Source organism: Bombus affinis, unplaced genomic scaffold, assembly GCF_024516045.1.
Source record: "Bombus affinis isolate iyBomAffi1 unplaced genomic scaffold, iyBomAffi1.2 ctg00000123.1, whole genome shotgun sequence".
In the NCBI taxonomy this organism is placed as follows: Eukaryota; Metazoa; Arthropoda; class Insecta; order Hymenoptera; family Apidae; genus Bombus; species Bombus affinis.
The window spans coordinates 182,872-206,402 of NW_026108855.1; the positions used below are offsets into that span (position 1 = coordinate 182,872).

The 23,531-nt window shown below is 36.7% G+C and overlaps 1 protein-coding gene and 4 long non-coding RNA genes across 5 annotated transcripts; 2 read left to right on the plus strand and 3 right to left on the minus strand.

The window, feature by feature from the left end:
• Positions 1-930: 930 nt before the first annotated feature.
• On the minus strand, positions 931-4,002 carry LOC126927498 (uncharacterized). Its single transcript, XR_007715540.1, has 2 exons — positions 3,587-4,002; positions 931-1,171 (listed from the first exon to the last, which is right to left on the minus strand). It is a non-coding gene; the product is annotated as an uncharacterized LOC126927498 (long non-coding RNA).
• A 10,309-nt stretch (positions 4,003-14,311) lies between these two features.
• LOC126927504 (uncharacterized) lies at positions 14,312-15,933 on the minus strand. Its single transcript, XR_007715546.1, has 4 exons — positions 15,769-15,933; positions 15,489-15,691; positions 14,852-15,380; positions 14,312-14,737 (listed from the first exon to the last, which is right to left on the minus strand). It is a non-coding gene; the product is annotated as an uncharacterized LOC126927504 (long non-coding RNA).
• A 190-nt stretch (positions 15,934-16,123) lies between these two features.
• Positions 16,124-16,557, plus strand: LOC126927517 (uncharacterized). Its single transcript, XR_007715558.1, has 2 exons — positions 16,124-16,257; positions 16,413-16,557. It is a non-coding gene; the product is annotated as an uncharacterized LOC126927517 (long non-coding RNA).
• Positions 16,558-16,614: 57 nt separating this feature from the next.
• Positions 16,615-17,718, plus strand: LOC126927496 (uncharacterized). The gene is made up of 3 exons (XR_007715538.1): positions 16,615-16,736; positions 16,953-17,312; positions 17,367-17,718. It is a non-coding gene; the product is annotated as an uncharacterized LOC126927496 (long non-coding RNA).
• Positions 17,719-20,868: 3,150 nt separating this feature from the next.
• On the minus strand, positions 20,869-23,036 carry LOC126927483 (katanin p60 ATPase-containing subunit A-like 2). Its single transcript, XM_050743595.1, has 6 exons — positions 22,894-23,036; positions 22,534-22,783; positions 22,182-22,350; positions 22,012-22,124; positions 21,613-21,815; positions 20,869-21,455 (listed from the first exon to the last, which is right to left on the minus strand). The coding sequence occupies exons 1-6, from the start codon at positions 22,977-22,979 to the stop codon at positions 21,071-21,073; spliced, it is 1,206 nt and encodes a 401-aa protein (XP_050599552.1). The 5' UTR covers positions 22,980-23,036; the 3' UTR covers positions 20,869-21,070.
• Positions 23,037-23,531: the final 495 nt, after the last annotated feature.

Sequence of the window (23,531 nt, forward strand, 5' to 3'; positions counted from 1 at the left end):
CCACTTCATAAGTGGCGTGGTAGTGAACATCCAAATTAACTGGGGCACTAATTAGCTGAAGCTTCTAGTCAAACCAGGTATCAGTCTTTGTACGCAAAGGCATTCATTACAATCGTTTAAAGTTTGAAGAAGCACCGTTACAAATTCGTGATATAAGAGAAAGCGATTCAAAACTCGGACTCATTTGTTGGAACGACGCCGTGGGCAAAAGTACATAATGGAAAACTTTCTTCCAAGACCAATTGATAGCGCTGACGTAATTAAAATGTGACGATATTGCCAGCGACGTTTCTCCAAATAGACGACTAACTTATTTACGAATCGCCGTTACACGATTGTCGCTGGTAATACGGTTAGTAATCACTTTATTGAATTTTCGCTTTATTACGTGTAATAGATTCTTCTTTTTAAGTTTTAAATTACATTGGTAATTTTCTATAATTTATTACTCGAATATGGTAATTTTTTCTTAAAAAGTTTGCTTTTTCTACAATTATTTTACTACAAAACCCATCAAAAACATGATGTATGTATATATACCCTCAAATATTATCGGTTTATTCTCAAGCTATAGTTCAATTTCGGAAATTGCCAATTAAAATCATAAAAAAAAAAAAACACAGAAAGTTCGTTAAAATATGCGATTTTCCAATCAAGATATAGAATTTATTCGAGTAATATAGATTATAGTAGCGATGGTGGCGGCAACGATGAATGGACTGATTCTTCGTGCGAAAATAAATTGGTAGCGGAGAACGATGCATTGTTTCAGGGAATATCGATTTTCAAGCATGGTTTTGAAGTACGTGTGCGCGTGACTAGGTTTGTTAATTAATGCCGCTCGCAGGTTTTCAATATATAAATGTGACACCTACATATCTTTAAGCTTAAAACAATTGGACTAACAATTTCATTAAATTTAAATCAATATTTATCTTTTTAAACGCAACAATATTTTTAATGACAACTTCACGTGTAAATCAAGTGCATACATATTCGATCGTTCTTGAAAACCTGATTCTCTGCGAAGAGAAAAATCCTTTGAGGTGGCCGTGTTGTGAGTTATAGTTGTGGTAGATAGTAGGCCTGTTCCGCTGTAAGTGTCACTGGGGGCTGTAGATGTCGCTGCCGGGGTACTGCTGATTTTTCGGCTTGTCGAGTGCCGCCACACCTTGAATAAAGATTTGATCTACGTTTTATATGCTACGTTTTACATCCACCTCTTTTCAGATATACCTCTCTATTTAAAATCATAGATCGTCACAATCTATAGGTATTTCCTTGAAAAGGTTAAAGTCGTTCTGTATAAAAGCCAATTCAAAGGGGAAGGAAATTCTGCGAAAAATTCTTTCAGATTACCCTATGTTTTTTATCGTTATATTACTTCTAAATTTTAAAGGACCAAATCACATGGCTGAAATTTTTAAAGTCTTTCTATATCTTCGAGGAAGTAAGATAAGGTTGATAGATAGTCGTTGTTGGTACTTAACCGAGTATGGTCATATAGTCGATTAAATGAAATTTCTATTCTTTCAGATATATATCGTCAAATATATATTATATATCAATGTTAATTGTTATCTGTGTTGGCGTAGTGAATAAACACATTGATGTTCGGTGTTTCAATTATCAGAATTATAATCGATGTTAAATGTATAGAGTGTCAAAAAATTATTTGTTATAGCTGTGGAAGATGGAGATCTGTTAGAGAAAATGGATCATGAAATTGATCTTGAGTATAATTTTCAGATAAAATTTTTTATTGCATCATAAAGTACTCATCACGAGAAACGAAAGTTTCAGAAAACCCCTGGATCGTAAATGATTCGTTCTTTTGAAAAAAGCTGTTTAAAATTTCTTATACTAATCCCTATACTAATTGTGTATACTAATTGTATTTAGTATATTATGTTATAAATAATGGTTAATATAAGTATCAAAACAAATAGACAACAATTAATTAGATAACATCGTAATAACATAATATAATATAATGGGCGTAATCATATACAGTAAAACTTAGAAAATGTGCTCTGGATGAATTCGGTGATAATTATCCTTTGTTCCGTGGTATGTATAGGCAAAAACGAATGGTAGATCGCAGCATAATAGTTTCCAACCATCCACAATTGTTCTAATTCCTCACTCGACGTCTTTCATGTTCATTCATGTAGGAAAAAGTATGTTATCGTTTAATAATAAGCTTTTAAGCGTTTAATAACATCTCGTCGAGTAGAAATTCCACACGAAGCAGTGAGAAAAATAATATTTGAAGAAGATCTATGTTCTCAGCTTCGTCGTGTGCAAGAACTTTATAGGATAGATTGTATCATGCGATGAAAATTTTATACTTGTAAGTTAAGAAAATTGGAACGAAAATTCACGTTGTCTCAAAGATATCTTGTTTTTGGATAGAAATAGTTACTTTACTAACAACATTCTCAATATTAAGGATATCAACATCTTAGATTTAATTAAAGCCGCTGGAATACGCCAGATATTTCATATCTGACTTAAACATGTACTGCGACGAGCGAAAAAAGTAAACACATAAATATAAAAAACTAATTTTTCAAGTGATCGGTAAAGATTAGGTAACAGTAACTACAAGTTATTATTAACGAAATGTAATAGTTAATTTTCATTAACATTAATAATGTACAAAACATTTTACAAAAATGGACATCTCAAACCACGTTTACAGTTTTACACATTAATTATACTCGTCGAATCAAGGTTTCAACATAGTATTTCGTCCACTAGTACTACTTCACGTTTATTATATCCAATAGAATTAACTACTATTTAGGTAAATTATTTTGTGGAATGGTCAAATAATGCTCTTTTCTCATTATACCTTCGACATTCGCTTTCTACATAAAATCAACGGGCTGTGTTTACACTTTTGCTTGTCACTGCATATCAAGGAAGATTGAAATATAAAGTAATTCGCACAAAAAAGTAGATATTAGTATTGATGTTATTGTATTCCATATTTGACCTTAAAATATGAATAAAATCAGTCTAAGTATTAATGAAATTGCAAACATTTTTTCTAAAAGAACGGAACTTTCCTTTCTAATGAGCACTATATGATGCAATAGAAAAACAATTTGACACTGAAAATTCTGGTCAAGATCAATTTTGCGCTACACTTATTTAACCAATTTTCATCAAATCGAAGGTGTAGAATGGCTTGAAAAAAAAACCGCGATAAATACTTTTTTGACACTTTGTACAAAGGTGTATATCAATGTGTATATCGATACACATACTCTGTATGTGCATATCCGTGGAACATATATCCGTTTTTCGAAGCAAAATGTCATCTACCTGTTCAAAAGAGCAAAGCAAAAACACTACATAGAGGGTTTGTTACTGTTCACACTCTGTATTTCCGTGCGTAAAGTATCCAACCAGATATCCAGGAACAGCTTTCAGGGAACGAGATTGAATATTTGATCGAATATATTTAATATGGCAATGTTACGTATAACAATATACGTATGGAATTTTAAAAGTCACGAGGGTTGCAGCGGACTCAATTTTAATGTACATTAAACATTTTGCTCATTGATGACCTTACCTTAATTTTTTTCTCCTTCCTCACTTTCTTCTCCTATGCGAGTGACACAGCAAGATTGATAGTAACAAGCGATTTCATTAAAACACAATCTCCTTTTCCATTTGATGAACACGATACGAGACGAGGGAATGATTTAGGAACACGACTTTCGAGCGGTTTCAACAACTATTAAGTTTCATTTATAGCAACGAACACTGCCAAAGACGTAATCAATAAGATTCGCGTAGGTGCCGTAGATGACGTAGATGAAAAAACGTAGATCAAACGTAAATGACGAAATTATACATTAATTTATTTTAACGCGTTAAAATTACGCTAATGACAGTTGCTCCATTCTATTTGTTCACATATTTGAGCCCTATATGGAACAAAGTGAACGGAGCATCTGCAAGCGTGTTAACCGCACAACGACGAATTTTCACATCTACTCCACGAAGCTTCACATATATCAATGACCACTGCCGTAGTCATGGTCAAGCGTAGATGACGAAGTTATGTATTGATTCACTTTAACACGTTAAGATTACGCTAGTGAGACTTGCGCAGTACTATTTGTTCATATATTTAAGCCCTATATGCAACAAAGTGAACGTAGCATCAGCAAGCGTGTTAGTTGGACAACCACGAATTTTCACATATATTGCACGAAGATTCGTATATAACAATGATCACTGCCATAATCATGGTCAAACGTAGATGACGAGATTATGCATTAATTCACTTTAAAAATTACGCTAGTGACAGTTGCGCCGTTCTATTTGTTCATATATTTAAGCCCTATATGCAACAAAGTGAACGTAGCATCAGCAAGCGTGTTAGTTGGACAACCACGAATTTTCACATATATTGCACGAAGATTCGTATATAACAATGATCACTGCCATAATCATGGTCAAACGTAGATGACGAGATTATGCATTAATTCACTTTAAAAATTACGCTAGTGACACTTGCGCAGTACTATTTGTTCATATATTTAAGCCCTATATGCAACAAAGTGAACGTAGAATCTGCAAGCGTGTTAGTTGGACAACGACGAATTTCGTTTCGCAAACACGGACACGTGAAACATTTTGAAGTTACGTGGACGCGAGAGTAATTCGTTCCCTTAAATTGCTCAATTTCCATTTCTTTCGCCATGTATATTCGAGTATTGCATTTGAATTGCAGAGCAGTCGGAAGTAACGGCGCACGTCGTTGATATATCGACAGGAACATGAATTCTTTTTTCATAGGATGAATACTTTTTTCATCGAATTATTAAACCGAATCAAGTTTTCAAATCCAATCATTTAATTTCATCGTTTTACATCGAACGTTTCAATCTTTTTTCTTTTAAATACCTTACCTATATTTCATCTCGTTGAATATTCCATATTTTTAATGCTACTACCACTTATTGGTAATTTCAAATATGTAATTATCGTTCTGAAGTTAGAAATTCGAAATAGCATTCGTCAGTATATGATTCTACGTTTTATATAGAGTAATAAAAATGATACAATGAGTTTCGGTAAATAACCAATAAAAATTTTTGTTCCTTTTTCTTTTTCTTTTTTTTTTTTTTTTTGGTTTTATGTATCCCAGGTCGAGAATAAACTATGTGCACGTTTTCTCTCGTTTCTTGTATTTTTATGAGGAATTCAGTCTTTTTACGCCACAAGAGTCTCAACGTTTTCGTTTTCACGCCTACGTTACGCTCGTTAAACACGTTCCAACAAGACCATGAATAAGGATAACAGCTTTAATGTTTTCACATGTGTTTATTTATTATTTTAGACCTTAAATATTTTATTTATAAAATCTTTATTTAAACAAGTTACCATTGTCGCTACAATAAATCAATGAATGAAATCAGTTTAAATTTAAAATATCATTTCATAATTTCTCGTCACTTGTATCTAAAAACAACAAAAAAAACGGTGTACCCACATCGTGCGTAGACGGGAAATTAAAACAGTGGAGCTTAATTGAAACACTGATCATATTCCGCGATTGTAAAACAATAATAGAAAATCGTGTTTCTTTTGAAGGGTATGAAATTGTCAGGAGATTATGCCATAAATGAAATTGGAAACTGGCTGGTCAAAGGGATTAAATTCAATTAAACCGAACTGTGTTATATTGTACAAAGGCTAGAGAACTGCTACCAAATATCTGCTAGTTTAAAGGTGTCCCTTATAAATTATAATTATATTTCAAATTCAATCTCCTAGTAATAAGTAAATTAATATTTTACCTAAAATCTGTGATATAGATAACAAAAATAAATTCTTTACATTATTCGTTAGTTTGCAATATAATTAGAATATTATCTTTATTTTCTGGTGTCTTTGTTATTCTTAAAAGATAAACTGCTTATTTACAAATTTAACACTGCATATGCTATTAATAAATCATTTTATATTTAATTTTGCAACCTTCAGTCATTGTTAAAACTTGTTGACAATACTGTCGGTTAATAGAAATTTCTAAAATCCCCTTATTTCTACTCGATTAAAGGGTATATTGCAGAAACTATGTTAGCTATAGTGTTAGCTACAAATCACCTGTGTCACTCCATTAAACTTATACACAATAGTATTGATTCTTGTTTTAATTTAAAATAAAATATGTTATTGTAGGAATGAAGCAGAATGTTCAAATAATTGAAACAACTTTTTGTCCTATAATTAGTGCCTTTCATTTTAAAAATTAAAAAATTTTTAATCAACGATATTTGGAAGTTTCGATCTAAAATGACCAGGAATTGAAACAGAAAATATTTTTATGCCAATAAATACGTATTCTTCACACATAAAACAAATATGAAAACAAAAATCGATGTATATTAATGAATTTTGAAATGGGGAGGAATTATATGATTATACCCATTCTCTGTTGCGTTTAATTGTTTCAATTGATGTTTCATGAGAATTTTCATCGAATTTTTTAGAGATTTTTTTTTTATTAGAATATTTACGATCAATTCTCGTTGAGAATTTTCAGTAATTAATTTAATTTGGCGTGATACAATGACATGGATCATAATAGTTTTATATTGTTGGTTCTAGTAGAAACTAAGGATTTAATCTAGAGGGTATTTTCTTTTTAGTCTGCGGATCTGGTCCGTCGTGTCCAGTAGTTGGGTGACTAGTGGGTTGTGGTGGTTGTTGACTCTTGTGTGATATCTGCTTCTGGACTTGTGTATTTCATCTTTGACTGTAGGTATCTTGAGGTCACGGTGGATTGTTTCGTTGGTAAGATACCAGGGTGCATTTGATAGGGATCTTAGCGTTTTCGATTGGAAGCGTTGGAGTATTTCAATGTTGGAATTACTTGCTGTTCCCCATAGTTGGATTCCGTAGGTCCAGACAGGTTTTATTACGGCCTTGTAGAGGGCTATTTTGTTCTGTATGTTTAGCTTAGAGCGTCGGCCCGTGAGCCAATAGAATTTTCTTAGTTTTTCCTTTAGTTGCTTTGTTTTTTCTGAGATATGTTTTTTCCAAGTTAGCCTCCTGTCCAGGGTCATGCCCAGGTATCTTACGGAGTCCTTGCTTGGGATTATTGTGTTGTTAATGGTGACCTGGGGGCAGGTTTGTTTTCGGAGCGTGAAGGTTACATGAGAGGATTTTTTTCGTTTATTTTGAAGCCTCATTTTTCGAACCACTTTACCATGGAGTCGAGACTTCGCTGGAGAGTGGATGAGGCAATTGCCGGGTCTGCGTGGGTAGCTAATAGTGCTGTGTCGTCGGCAAATGTTGCTATTGTTACCTCGTTTGATATAGGTAAGTCGGCAGTGTGGATGGAGAACAGTAGGGGTCCGAGGACACTACCTTGGGGTATGCCGGATTCTATTGGGAATGTTGCGGAAGTGGCGCCTAGGCATTTAACTATGAATTGTCTGTTGGTTAGGTAGGATTTTAAGATGGAATAGTATGGGTGGGGTAGGATCTTTTTAAGCTTGTAGAGTAGCCCTTCATGCCATACTTTGTCGAATGCCTGTTGGATGTCTAGGAATACCGCTGAGCAGTATTTTTTCTTTTCAAGGGTTTGGCTGATCATGTGGGTTATGCGGTGGATTTGCTCTACTGTTGAGTGTTGTTTTCGGAAGCCGAATTGATGATCTGGGAGTGTTTTCAATTCTTCTAGGAGTGGAAGGAGACGATTCGTGAGCATCCTCTCGAATAGTTTAGACAGTGTAGGTAAAAGACTTATTGGGCGATAGGAGCTGGTTTCATATATTGGTTTACCGGGTTTAGGGATGAGGGTGATCAGTGAGATTTTCCACGCCTGAGGAAAGTGTTCAAGGCGGAAGATAGCGTTAAAGATTGATGCGATGAGTGCAATTCCTTTTTATGGGAAGTTCCTTGATTGCTTTATTGCCTATTAGGTCGTGACCTGCTGCTTTCTTGGGGTTTAGGCGACTGATTGCTTCTATGATCTCTGAAGAAGTGAAGGGTTCAATAGGAGGGGACATTTGGAAGGGAGTGTGCAGATATTCGGTAACGTCCGCTGCAGCTATGGAGGAATGGGGTTGGAATACTTCAGTCAAGTGTTTGGCAAATAGGTTGGCTTTTTCTATAGGGCTACGCGCCCATCCACCCTGCGGACGGCGGATTGGAGGTATTATTTGTGGGAGGCGCGTGAGTTTCCTGGAGGCCTTCCATAGTGAGTAGTTGGAGTCGGCTGTGGGGGACAAGCTGACGAGATATTTGTGAAAACGGTCATTATTGTAGTTTTTTATAGTTTTGGATAATTTTCTAGTTGCGTTGTTTAGTTTGCGTTTGTCCTCCGGTGTTCTATGGGTCTGCCATATCCTTCTTAGTCTACGTTTTTCTGCTATTTTTTTAAATATGTACTGGGGGTATTCGTGATTGCCGATGGACGTTTTTGCCGGTGTGGAGAAGCGGATAGCTTTTATTATGCTCGTGTTTAAGTATTCCGTGGCTGCTTCGATTTCTTCATTGGTTTTTAGTGAAGTTGAGGCTGAAGTTGTGTGTGTAAAGACTTCTCTAAAGAGCTGCCAGTTGGTGTGTTGGTTATGTATGGAGCCATTAGGTGTATTCTCGATGATAGTTGAACTGACTGTTACTATCACGGGGGAATGATCAGAGGAGAGATCAGCCGAGGAATTGATTTGGACGTGTCTTGACGAGATATTTTTAGTTATGAGGAAATCAAGGAGATCGGGTATTTTGTTTGTGTCGGTGGGCCAGTGTGTAGGTTCGTATGTGGTAAGGTAGTTGAGGTTGTTGGTTATTACGCTGTTGAGGAGGTTTTTGCCTCTTACTGTAACCAGTCTGCTGCCCCATTGGGTGTGTTTGGCGTTGTAGTCTCCTCCAGCTATGAATCTATTGCCCAGGGTGTCCAGGAAGTCGTCAAAGTCTTCTTTGGCGATGGAGTGTCTGGGAGGGCAGTATACAGCTGAAGTGGTGATTGTACCATGACAGTCTTCTATTGCTACGTTTGTTGCTTGGAGGTAGTCTTTCTGGAATGGTGGAAGTTCGTAGTGCTTAATGTTTGATTCGATTATGATTCCGGTGCCGCCGTGGGCCTTTCCGCTGGGGTGTTGGGTGTGGTAGAAGTTGTAGCCGTGTATTTTGAGGTAGTTTTTATCGGTGAAGTGGGTTTCGGATATGAGCATCACATCGATTTGCTGTTGTTTTAAGAATAGTTCTAGTTCAAATTTGTGCTGAGCTAGACCGTTGGCGTTCCGCAGAGCTATTCGCATTGGTTTTATTTTGCTTCTGTGCGTATGAATTTGTCCATGAAGAGTGTGAGTAGTGACAGCAAGTTGTTAATTTGCTCTGATTGTTTCTCTATTAGCTTTTCAAGCCTAGAGACGTTGTCTGTATCAGGTGATTTGGGGGCACTATTTTGAGGAGGATCCCTGTGGCTATTTGGTATATTTTGAGTGCCTTGTACCGCTTGGGCATAGGAGGTTGAGGGAATGGTGAATTTGGTAGGGCTGGGTGTTTGATTGGTTGGGGAGATTGGGGTAAAGATGAATTTCGGTGAGCTGGGTATTTGGTAGGTTACCTCTTTTGTTCTAAGTTTGGGGTACTTGTTTGAGTACAGTGTTTTGTAGGCTGAGCAGCCTTTGTAGTTGGCAGGATGGTCACCTTGACAGTGGATGCACTTCGCTGGGATTTCCGGTGATTTACTGCACTGGTCGGTGGGGTGTGTACCTGCACATTTGACGCAGCGGAAGATATGGTTGCAGTATTTCTGCGTGTGCCCGTATCTTTGGCACCTCTTGCATTGCACTATCTCCTTTTTGATTTGCGGTGGTTCGAATTTTACTATAGCGTTCATTAGGCGACTGATGTTGTAGATTTCCTTATTGTTGGGTTTCTGTTTTAAATCGATAAAAAATAGGGATAACGGTTTTTTCGAGACTCTATGCCTTATGTTGCTGACATTGATGACTTCGTGGCCGAGTTTCGATAGTTCTAGGGCGGCTAGCACCCTTCCCTAACCACCAACATGGAAATTGACCAATTAACAGTAACGCCAATTTCCCTCACTTTCCGAACGAAGGCTTTTTTCCACGAATCCGATGATTTCGGGCCCTTAGGCACACCCATCATAGTTTTCCTCGACAGCGTTACCATGAACAGTTTGCTGGTGAGTGCCGAGGCGTGCAAACGTGTGTCCAGTGCCCTGCGAAGTCCACAAAACAGCACGTGACCATCCAGTTGCTGCTGAGTGCCGAGACGTGTGTCCAGTGCCCTGTGAAATTCACAAAACTCCACGTGACGCTCATCTGTCGAAAGCAAATCCAACAAACCTAGCTAAGGGTTAACAGCCTCTCGACTAGTTCTTTCACACTGAATTAACTAGCTCGATGATGGCTCTATCATTCCAAACAGGCTCTCCGGAGCTAAATTATAACACCGCCGTTTTTCCTCCCCCGTGGCAAGGGGGCAACACATCTATCCTGGTAAACGACCATCACTCGAAAAAACGCAAGCTGGAACCAAGCAAGACAAATGTGAATAAGAGTCAAACTAAACCACCAGCCAGCCAGGTGACCACCTTCAATAGATTCTCAATACTGGAGTCTACGGAAAACTCCATGAATACAACCGAGAAGGTAAATAATCTCCATACTCAAAGAATTCCCCCTCCTCCACCAATATTCATTGACGACGTAATCGACATACAGTCAATGATAAGGACCATTGAAAAAGACATCAGCAAAGAGGACTACAAGTTAAAAATTAACAACAACCACGTGAAAATTCTGCTGACCCACCCAGACGCCTGTAGAAAGTTAACTAAGTTGCTAAAAACGTTAAACGCTAAATTCCACACATATCAGCTCAAAGAAGAAAGACCTTTTCGTGTGGTGCTACGCAACATCCACCACTCAGTCGACCTAGATGAACTAAAGTACAAACTTCAAAATCTTGGCCATGAGGTAACAAACATAAGCAACATTAAACATAGAATCTCAAGATACCCACTATCACTATTCTTCATAGATTTAAAACAAAAAGGGAACAACAAAGAAATTTACAACGTCAACCGGCTGATGAACTCCATAGTTAAGTTGGAACCACCTCTTGTAAAGAAAGAAATAGTACAATGTAAAAGGTGCCAAAGGTACGGCCACACGCAGAAATACTGCAACCATAACTTCCGGTGCGTAAAATGTGCAAGTAATCACCCCACTGACCAATACACTAAATCCCCCGAAACCCCCGCTAAGTGCATCCACTGTCAAGGAGAGCATCCTGCGAACTACAAAGGATGCTCAGCATATAAAACACTACATAATATTAAGTATCCAAAACTGAGACCCAAGGACATAACCATACAAGAACCTAGACCCCAAAGCTCACCTCACCATCAGTATCCCACGCGCAGGCAACACAAGGAAACGTAAACAACTCGAAAACCCACAGTGTACACACAGAAAATAGAATTCCCACCCCACAAAACACAAACAACTTCACCAGACTCGAAAAACTTATCGAGAAGCAAACTGAGCAAATTAACAACTTGCTGTCACTACTCACACTCTTCATGGACAAATTCATACGCACAGAAGCAAAATAAAACCAAGACGCATAGCTTTGCGGAACGCCAACGGTCTAGCTCAGCACAAATTTGAACTAGAACTATTCTTAAAACAACAGCAAATCGATGTGATGCTCATATCCGAAACCCACTTCACCGATAAAAACTACCTCAAAATACACGGCTACAACTTCTACCACACCCAACACCCCAGCGGAAAGGCCCACGGCGGCACCGGAATCATAATCGAATTAAACATTAAGCACTACGAACTTCCACCATTCCAGAAAGACTACCTCCAAGCAACAAACGTAGCAATAGAAGACTGTCATGGTACAATCACCACTTCAGCTGTATACTGCCCTCCCAGACACTCCATCGCCAAAGAAGACTTTGACGACTTCCTGGACACCCTGGGCAATAGATTCATAGCTGGAGGAGACTACAACGCCAAACACACCCAATGGGGCAGCAGACTGGTTACAGTAAGAGGCAAAAACCTCCTCAACAGCGTAATAACCAACAACCTCAACTACCTTACCACATACGAACCTACACACTGGCCCACCGACACAAACAAAATACCCGATCTCCTTGATTTCCTCATAACTAAAAATATCTCGTCAAGACACGTCCAAATCAATTCCTCGGCTGATCTCTCCTCTGATCATTCCCCCGTGATAGTAACAGTCAGTTCAACTATCATTGAGAATACACCTAATGGCTCCATACTTAACCAACACACCAACTGGCAGCTCTTTAGAGAAGTCTTTACACACACAACTTCAGCCTCAACTTCACTAAAAACCAATGAAGAAATCGAAGCAGCCACGGAATACTTAAACACGAGCATAATAAACGCTATCCGCTTCTCCACACCGGCAAAAACGTCCATCGGCAATCACGAATACCCCCAGTACATATTAAAAAAATAGCAGAAAAACGTAGACTAAGAAGGATATGGCAGACCCATAGAACACCGGAGGACAAACGCAAACTAAACAACGCAACTAGAAAATTATCCAAAACTATAAAAATCTACAATAATGACCGTTTTCACAAATATCTCGTCAGCTCGTCCCCCACAGCCGACTCCAACTACTCACTATGGAAGGCCTCCAGGAAACTCACGCGCCTCCCACAAATAATACCTCCAATCCGCCGTCCGCAGGGTGGATGGGCGCGTAGCCCTATAGAAAAAGCCAACCTATTTGCCAAACACTTGACTGAAGTATTCCAACCCCATTCCTCCATAGCTGCAGCGGACGTTACCGAATATCTGCACACTCCCTTCCAAATGTCCCCTCCTATTGAACCCTTCACTTCTTCAGAGATCATAGAAGCAATCAGTCGCCTAAACCCCAAGAAAGCAGCAGGTCACGACCTAATATACAATAAAGCAATCAAGGAACTTCCCATAAAAGGGATTGCACTCATCGCATCAATCTTTAACGCTATCTTCCGCCTTGAATACTTTCCTCAGGCGTGGAAAATCTCACTGATCACCCTCATCCCTAAACCCGGTAAACCAATATATGAAACCAGCTCCTATCGCCCAATCAGTCTTTTACCTACACTGTCTAAACTATTCGAGAGGATGCTCACGAATCGTCTCCTTCCACTCCTAGAAGAATTGAAAACACTCCCAGATCACCAATTCGGCTTCCGAAAACAACACTCAACAGTAGAGCAAATCCACCACATAACCCACATGATCAGCCAAACCCTTGAAAAGAAAAAATACTGCTCAGCGGTATTCCTAGACATCCAACAGGCATTCGACAAAGTATGGCATGAAGGGCTACTCTACAAGCTTAAAAAGATCCTACCCCACCCATACTACACCATCTTAAAATCCTACCTAACCAACAGACAATTCATAGTTAAATGCCTAGGCGCCACTTCCGCAACATTCCCAATAGAATCCGACATACCCCAAGGTAGTGTCCTCGGACCCCTACTGTTCTCCATCTACACTGCCGACTTACCTATATCAAACGAGGTAACAATAGCAACATTTGCCGACGACACAGCACTATTAGCTACCCACGCAGACCCGGCAATTGCCTCATCCACTCTCCAGCGAAGTCTCGACTCCATGGAAAAGTGGTTCGAAAAATGAGGCTTCAAAATAAACGAAAAAAATCCTCTCATGTAACCTTCACGCTCCGAAAACAAACCTGCCCCCAGGTCACCATTAACAACACAATAATCCCAAGCAAGGACTCCGTAAGATACCTGGGCATGACCCTGGACAGGAGACTAACTTGGAAAAAACATATCTCAGAAAAAACAAAGCAACTAAAGGAAAAACTAAGAAAATTCTATTGGCTCACGGGCCGACGCTCCAAGCTAAACATACAGAACAAAATAGCCCTCTAGAAGGCCGTAATAAAACCTGTCTGGACCTACGGAATCCAACTATGGGGAACAGCAAGTAATTCCAACATTGAAATACTCCAACGCTTCCAATCGAAAACGCTAAGATCCCTATCAAATGCACCCTGGTATCTTACCAACGAAACAATCCACCGTGACCTCAAGATACCTACAGTCAAAGATGAAATACACAAGTCCAGAAGCAGATATGACACAAGAGTCAACAACCACCACAACCCACTAGTCACCCAACTACTGGACACGACGGACCGATCTACATTTATCATATTTTATATAAAATTAGAAGGGACCTTTAAAAAATTGCATGCAACAACACACTTACAGGTACTCTTGAATTAGTTTTTCTACATGTCTGATTATGTCTTTATATGTGTATGTCAATTCAAATTTATTTTCTTAAAAGTCCCTTAATGAAAAACTAACACTTCATACTAACTTAGAACTTTTGAGTTCTTAGAATATTCTGATTTAGTCACTGGCTGTACCATAAATTCATTTACAGATATTATATTTCCACCAAGAGCTAGGTTTATTATGAGCCTTCCTGCATCATCATCGAATCCTTCTATTTGACCATAATTATTACCTTGTTTTCCAGCTATAATTTTCACAAATGTTCCTTTCTCGATTTTAACTTCTTCCTCTTCTTTTTTGGAATCTGTATTTTTCTTCTGCAATGCTACTTTGTCTGCTCCAAGACCCATACCTTTTGGTCGTAATTCTGGTATGACAGCTGCTACTAATCTGTAATAGTTAGAATAAACGATTGTGAAATAAAAAATGATGTTCTCTGTTTACTTTCCAATAAGTGATGTATTAAACACATATAATTAATTTAATCTAGAATAAAATTCATACTTTTCATTTCAACCAATTCCCTTTCCTGGTTGCCATCCCATTCCCTGTAACATTGCTACACCAAAAGCATCAATAGGAATTTTTTCATAATCTTGTAACGTAGACTGAAGAATAAAAAACAATATTTATAATATGCAAATGTAATACATCTGTGCATTGCACATCAATATGTTGATAACGTACCTGTTCTTTGCCTCTTAATGATTCATCTTCTACTAAAGGTAAAGTTAAATCATTTGTTTTAGTTTCATGTTCATTCTTTGACTTAAGTTCCTCAATGATTTCTTCCGCCGCTTGCTCTTCTAAAGTAACAACTTTATTTTCACTATCTTCAACTGGCTCTTTCTTTATTGATATTATTGGCGATGTTTTTCCATTAGATAGCTTTGATTTTGCCTCGTTAACACTAGCGTCTCCTACCTTTTCCTTATCTGCCTTCGGAAGGAAAATGTCTGCATCTATTTTATTAACAATTCTATCATGCCAGGTTTTTGAACCTAGTAATGGAATAATTAGAGATTCATCTTTTCTTTCTTCCTCATTGAAATAAAAAATTGTTTTCAAATATATATATTCCGCTATTGGTGATTTTTATAGGTTAGGTTGAGGTTATATGTTTCTTGATTATAAATTTTACTTTTTGAACTCACCCTATTACTTTAATACCTTTTTCATTAAGGCATTCAATGTAATCAACTTTCTTTTTTTCTTGTGGAATAGCATTTTTTCTTAATAGATTTCTTAATAGATTTTGCAAAACCGAAGGAAATCTTCTTTCCTTCTTCTGCTGGTTTGTTTGTTATTTTAACACTGACTTATAGATCAATACACATGTATATACTAGACATAAAGATTGATGTCACTTGAAACTATGTGCATGAATCTAATATCTTATTATACTTTATTAATCTACTCACAATTACTTGCACATTACTAAAATTTCATTCCGACAATATATCAAGCGCCTGAATAAGTGACATTAAAGTAAACATATATGAGAGAGGAAATAAGAAGAACTGACGCCTATGGTTTTCTATGTTACAGAGCTAGTGCTGCACCATACGGCCAAATGCCGAAAGTGGCTAGGATATCCCAGAGAGAGTAGTGCTGCACCATGCAGTCAAATGCCGAAGGTGGCTTATGCTAGTATATATCTGTCTATACGTTTCAATCAGAAAATCGATATTATGTGTTCATGTGAAAGTTCACATTTCCTTAGGAGCTGTATTTTGATAGATTTAAGCTTCTAATGGAGCATTTTAAACGTATAGAGTATACTATGAAGTAGAGTGCGGATCATTTTATATTCATAGAAAATTTGAATGTATGGAAATGTACCAAATGCTCATGATATGCAAAAATATGCAAAATATTCAAAGTAAACCAATCATCAAAAAGTTTAAAAGGTGAAACAAATTTCTTTAATAACACCTAGATTAATTTTTATTTGTTAACGATCTACATTCTACTACGCTTTTAATTCTACCCTAGTTTATGCACCATAGCGCATGACAGCGCTATTATGTCCTTTACAATTTATTCAAGATCATTCTATTTTCAGATCAGACTCTCTATTTTTCTTTTTGCATCCTGCAAATTACCGTATAGTGATGTAAAACGAAAGCTATTGCTCGTTAAAATTTGACGTACTTTTGTTTTCATGAAAATATACATATGTTGAATTAAATAAACTAAACTATTGATAATCACATTGAAAGTATATATATTTATATATAACTTAGATTTCACAGATTTGGATTCGATATTGAAGTACTTCTTATGTATTAACGAAGAAGATAAAACATACTAATACAAGCATAATTCAACTGAGCGATTATGATAATGTTAATGCGCATCTCCGAACGTGCAGAGGATAAATGAGCAGGTAAGTTGCTCCCATCACTTTCTCCTTTGTTTCATGCAACTGTAACTCTTAGAATGTAATGTATAAATGTATATAACTATCCTTAACCGCATTGACGAAATGATGATAGACACAATTACTTGTTTGTCAGTTGAAGATCTTTTCTTTCCTCTTACTACATATTTATGTACTCTTAACTTGTCTTTTTAGCAATACTATCGCTCGTTTGTTCTACAGTTTTCAGAATTCTACCTTTTAGCGTTCTACACACGATCGGAGCGTAAATGTGCCCGTAGTCTGCCTGTTCCTATAAGCTACTTTAAACGATCATCTTTGATTGTGTTGGCTCGTAGATCATAGAGGAAGCCATTTACCTATCTTTCGGAACAAGAACTACAGTTAAAAACAGCGACCAATTGAGAACGGTAGTTAAGTCCGCGAGTAGAGGGGTGAGCGTGTTTTAGCGGCGACAACAGCACACGGTATGCAGATACGAAGCCGGGGTAAACCGGCAAGCCGTAGTTCACGGACCGTAGTAAGCGTGGTAACTCTGAACAGTCAACGACATTTGAAAGCCGGCCGCGCTCTGGAATTCAGGTAAATTTACCTCTTTTTCGTCTTAAATTTTCATTGACATTTCTCTGCTTATAGATTATTATACGGTTAGAAATGACATATTTTTGGAGATATCGAGGAATGGTACTTTTAAGTAATTTTGATTTTCATCACTCATAAATTGAACCGAGGAAATTCCATCAATTTATTTACCGGCTGTTAAAAAGTTTTAATGAAATGGGACAAATGGTAATTAGTTGCGAAAATAAGGACAGTTGTGCCAGAGTTACAGTGTTTGCCTTTAATTTCAATTAACTGTACAGCCTGAACGTGAAGATTTCGTTCCTATGTAAATGGTGAGATATACGACACACTGGACTGGTTTCTCGATAGTTAACATCTAAATGGTTAAATTAGGGAATGCTTTAACAAAGTTGATTCAAACATTTGATGAAAAACCCATAATTTACCTTTCTTAGAAATAGTCTTATACTCTTACATATCTTTTATACATTTTTCTTATATATAGAAATCTAACATTTATCAAATATGTGACAATTTTTACTGCAATCAAACATCTTATTTACTCTACGTAATGAAGCTAAGTTTAATTAACTTTCCTCAGTATCTTACATCACCAGTCACGCTCTCGATCCCGCTAGCTAGGCAATAAATCATCAAAAGTCGAGTTACAATTACGTTCTTATCCTACTTCAGAGCCCCTCACCTATCCGTTATCCAATTTCCTCTTCGAAATCCCATCGTGAAACCGACAATTAACTACTGTTCATCAGCATACGTACAGTTGACGGAATCGACATAATGAGACAGCGGAGTTAAATGTTAAAAAGTTTGCATATTTTATAATTTGAATGGCGTAAGGGAAAATAAGATGTTTGATTCGCCTAAGATCGTTTCATCCTGTATGGCACCAACATTTCATAAAATATTATATAACACAATTTGGAAAACAGGGTTGAGAATCATAGTGGTGTAAGTTAGGCCATTGCCAGTTTTCATCAAATAATCTTCTGTGTTTATTACCGTAAAAATAGATTACATCTGTTCAAACCGTGGAAACAGAAATGGTAGAGAATAAAGTTACGACTTAATCGGTTCTGAAACCAAAGGGAAGATATGTTTTAGAGTAAAAATGAATTCAAACATTCGGAATTACGACTTAAACCACTATGACATTGAATTTGTCGTATGAAACCTACGCGTTGGGGAACGTGTTGAGGATGTCCCGAAACGTAGTTACAAATTAAGACAGGTCCGCGAGGCTAACTGTAAAAGAGCGAGCGTAACTGTGCGGAGTCGATGTTAACGGAGAAGATCTTCCTGCCGAAGATTTGTTCCGCTATGTCTAGACGTTCTATCCTTTGTTTCCTCGTTGCATTTTTTTACTTTCATTATATCGCCACGAACAATGTTGCTCGTCGTGCTCTTAACCGTGCAACAGTCGGACAAAAACCCGTTCTACCTCGTATATAGCGTTCTGTTCGACACGGTCCACGAACTTACGGACAGATTTTTCGCGATTAAAAGAACAAGATAAGACAATTTCACGGTGATCTCATTGTTGTATATGTATACGGAAGTCCCATGGTTGTCGAAGTTTGTGCAGTAATTCTTCTTTCTCTTTCTCTTTTAATTATCGTTTTTTGCAGAAGAATGACCGTGGTGTAGAACATGATTGATGTTGATGGTGTAGTAATGGACGGTGATGCTTCAAACGTATATAATACACTTGAGTTGTATCAAGCATGTTTTTACAACTTTGAGTCGGTTTTACGTGTTCTCATGTTATTGTAACGATTAAGTTACCATAAATATAGCAGTTTTCCCAATGGATCCACGCGTCGAGAGAAGCCATATCACGTAAAACATACATTTCCGTATAATGTTGTACAAATAACAGTCTAAGAAGAGTAAACACTCTTTATTACGATCATACATGTATATTGAAAATATAGCGATCGTTGCAACGTTATGAAAAATTATTGCAATGAAAAATTTTGACGGTGGATACGTATCGTTAGCAGATGATTCACAAGTTTCGAATCGTCTGACGGTACTGGTGCGTTGAACTTTCAGTGGTTGCGCGCGTACGCGTGTCGAGTCGAATTCTAGTTCGATTTCGCTATGGTAAATGTAATCGAGTGAACAATCGCGCTACCGGGTCTACGCGTATTCCGGAACTCGGCGCATAATGCCGCGGAAACGGGCATTACAGGTCATTCAGAAGTTACGTCTCATAAATTAAAATACATAGAAGAATGGCAATTACATTCTCCTTTTTATTATTTATATTCTATTATTAGAACACGTATCATTTTTCAAAATTTTCCTTGCAATCTACAATTGTTTATGTTATCTTCCTATTGATCATCGACTTTGTCATTTGCATGTCTCATTTTCCTCGTGTTCGGCATTTCAATATCAGGGAACGAATTTGTATCTTCTACATGAAATCATCTCTTTAATTTCAGATAGACGAATATGCGGCTGCTTCTGTTCCAAATATCTCCGTTACTGTGCCTGTTGACGGAATTCGGCGCGGCTGGGATCGGTAAAGCATGGCAGATCCTGCCATACGCGACCGATTCCTGGAATCACCCATCATGGCCACGGCTCGACTCTTCCGCGTTCGAAGTTCGCAGCGTGAGCGGGATTGGTCATCTCAATCCCTTGTTTAATTGTTGATTTTTTTAAATCTTTGTTTATTAATTCCAGATTTTTTACATATTTTTTTTTACATGATTTTCTTCCAGAATAAACGCTGAATTCTGATTGTAGGGTGGTACAGGCAAAAGTACCGATACGCGACGGTACGACATAGCCATGCATTATTACATTTTTTTTCTTTTTTTTTTTTAAGATTATTATTGTAACTTAAATTTAAGCCGCTGTTACGCTGTGCTTATGTGCGATATTTTAATTTATGTCCTGAAAGCCTGGACGCAAAAACAGGACAGTTCGTTAGCGTAGGAGGGAACTTCTTCGTTAGACTGAACTCTGTTGATTGACTATTGAAAGCGCAAAGCGTAATAAGTTATAGTAATTCTTTTGCACGAGATTAAATAATTCAAGAGCGTTATTTTTTAGTATTGATTATTTATTTTAAACATTGAAATTTACAATAAACATTTAGAATTTACAACAGAATTTGGCTAATAATTCAGTTGTATGAGAAAAATTTCAAGACAATTATCGATACATAATCCGACATCGCATTTTCTGCATTCTCTTATTTTTCTCACAAACAACACATTTTCTTCTCGATAATTAGATGCGACTGTCCTCGAAACAGGTAGACAATTATAACGAGACATTATTGGCATTTGCTTACTGCCGTTACTAAGGAATACATTCATATTTATCTCACATAAATGTAATAGTATTACTTCTACTTGATCGGAAAAATCGACAAACGCGTATATCTGTCCTTAGGCCATGCGGAATACTTGCAAAAAACGCATATATGTGTTCTGAGTCTACACCCATAGCTTTCGCCCGGCGCATATACGCGCCCATACATGCGTTAATAAGATAAGAGGAAATAAAAGACAGATTATCGATAAAATACACTAACACATATGTAATACGTGGATATATTACCACTCAGATTACACATATTATATATTATAAGGGAATACGTATACCACGTATACATATATGTAGAACGAACATTTCAAACTTGTTTATAGCGCGTGCGCACACATACATGCACGCACACGAACAATTTTTCGAACGATAATTATATTAATGATATATATTATGATAACCATTTATATTTTTTAAAATATGTTCTTATGGCATACATATTTATTCCACGCTTTATATCTATCCACATCCGTGACTGTAGGTGACATTGTTTTTAACAATTTTGCTATTATTTCATAATTCTTTAATTCATATTTCAAAGTCGTAACAGATGTTTCTTTTTTTTCAAGTTTTTCCCACATTGGACTTATTTCTAGCAGCCATGCTTGCTTACAAAGCAATTTTATATCCGCGCAAGAATATTTTTCAGTAGATTTTATTATGTGGTTTACAATATCCATATTCTCTAATAACTGGTTGCTAAGGTATAATTTGAACATATCGAGTCGAGTAACTTCATTTGGTAATGATACGTATATTTTCTTTTCGAGGCGTCTGTGTAAAGCTGCATCAATGTCCCTAATAATATATTTACAATAAATATTATTGTTCTGTTATATTAATAATAACGAAGGAATATTCCGAACAACACAATAATTAAGATTAAGATAATGAATAATTATGATATTAAGATATTTTCTACTTAGAAAACATTGAAATAGCGTGATATACATACCAAGGGCAATTAGTTGCAGCCAAAAGAACTACATTAGAATTTTCGTTAGATACTAATCCATCCAATCTAGAAAGAAGTTCTGATCTGAATCTCTTTGCAGGTTCAGACAATGTACAGTTTACTCCTCTATTTGTGCCTATCCAGTCAATCTCGTCGATAAAAATAATTGTAGGCGAATAATTATAGGCAAGTTCAAATAAAACCTGTTCAGTTTAACAAATGTATTTATTATTTATTAAATATTATATTCAAAATTCCTTAAATTCATTGTTTCATCACGAACGTAATATCATTTCGTTTTCCAAACAACTATTCTATTTATATATGAATGACGACAAATAAAAACAAATCTTTTTAAACCTAGAATCTCTTCTTCATAGACAAAGGAAATCAACTTACACGGATATACTTCTCGGAATCGCCTCTCCATTTGCTCACCAATGAGCTGGCCGTTATGTTAAAAAAGGTGCATTGGCATTCTGTTGCGACTGCCTTCGCCAACATCGTCTTCCCTATTTCGTAATTGATTGTAAACATGTACGGGAATGAAAGAAATACGAGTATCTTACCTGTACCAGGTGGTCCGTATAGCAGAATACCTTTCCAGGGAGAAAATGGGCCATTAAAAAAGATAGGGTACTTAAGGGGATACACAATGGCCTCCTTAATAGCAGATTTACATTCCTCTAGGCCTACAATGTTGTCCCAATATACATTTAATTTTGTCAGTATGATTTCCTGCGACAATACAAAGATGAAATGGCGCATAATCTCCGTATTAATTTCCGTAAGTGTTATGTAATTCGTTATTTAAAGCTTTACTGAAATCCCTGCGTCATTGATATACAGTGGATTGTTTATCGATAGGTATTTTATTTTTAAAAAGCTTTACAATACGTATATTAATCGAAAATAACTTACGCATGAAATGTCTTCAGCAATCTTCCGCAATTCCGGATTGTCTATATAAAGCTTCCGAGCCCGTTGCGATATCTTTGATTGCGTGGATTGTTCCATTGAGACGTTAAATAGCTCTTCTGATGAAGCTCCATCGCTTTCATTGGCGAAAATTGGTGTCACTGTCATTGCGAGATTAATATCATCCGTAGCGTCACCCGTCATCTTCTGTTGTACATTCCTCCCTTTCACAGACTCACTTCTCGTTTCTTTGCTAACAGATTTGACACGTTTTACTACTTCTTCGAAGATTGAATGATATTGTAATCGATACGTTGAATACGTTGAGAACGTTGAATAGTGTTAAATAATTTAAATTCTTACACTTTGTTCGCATTTGTCATTTCCCTCGTCTTTATTTCCTTTTCAGTTATTTTCTTGCACAATATAGGATATTTTTGGAATTTCATCTTGTAATAATTTTCATATTCTGTAAGAATAATTTCCAAATCGACGTTGTCGCAGACTCGATATTTCCGAGGTAGACGAGCTTCCCGGATTAATACATCGCTAATGTCTACATATCTAAAAAATATAATTTTTAATTCATTGAACAAATTTTATGCTATGAGTACACACTATACGATAATCATCAATTAACTGTTTTATTTCTAGGTAAGACAGACAAAAAGAATGTACTGTCTATTTATTATTATATAAATCCTCGGCGATAATATTTTGCCTTCTGCTTTTTAATTTCCAATTTTTAAAGTTTGAATTTATATATATTTTCATTTATAACTAGTTAATCTACGTTATCGATTGAGTTATTCTATAACTACTGAGTTACCGATGTCGATTTTCAAATTTTGGTTCCTTCCCCTCTTTCCGCACTAATTTCTATTTCGATTGGTCACCGATATTATTCGAAAAAATTGCAACTAAGAAGATATCTAAATTGCAATGTACTCACCCATTGCGTCCCAAATAATCACATATAAGGTACAATATGTTCCGATTAC

Coding starts and splice junctions, on each gene's coding strand:
- LOC126927483 (XM_050743595.1), bottom strand. CDS start 22,979: ATGAAATTCCAAAAATATCCTATATTGTGCAAGAAAATAACTGAAAAG. Junction 22,784..22,893: donor ATGACAAATGCGAACAAAGT/GTAAGAATTTAA, acceptor CAAATCTGTTAG/CAAAGAAACGAGAAGTGAGT. Junction 22,125..22,181: donor ATACGGACCACCTGGTACAG/GTAAGATACTCG, acceptor ATTACGAAATAG/GGAAGACGATGTTGGCGAAG.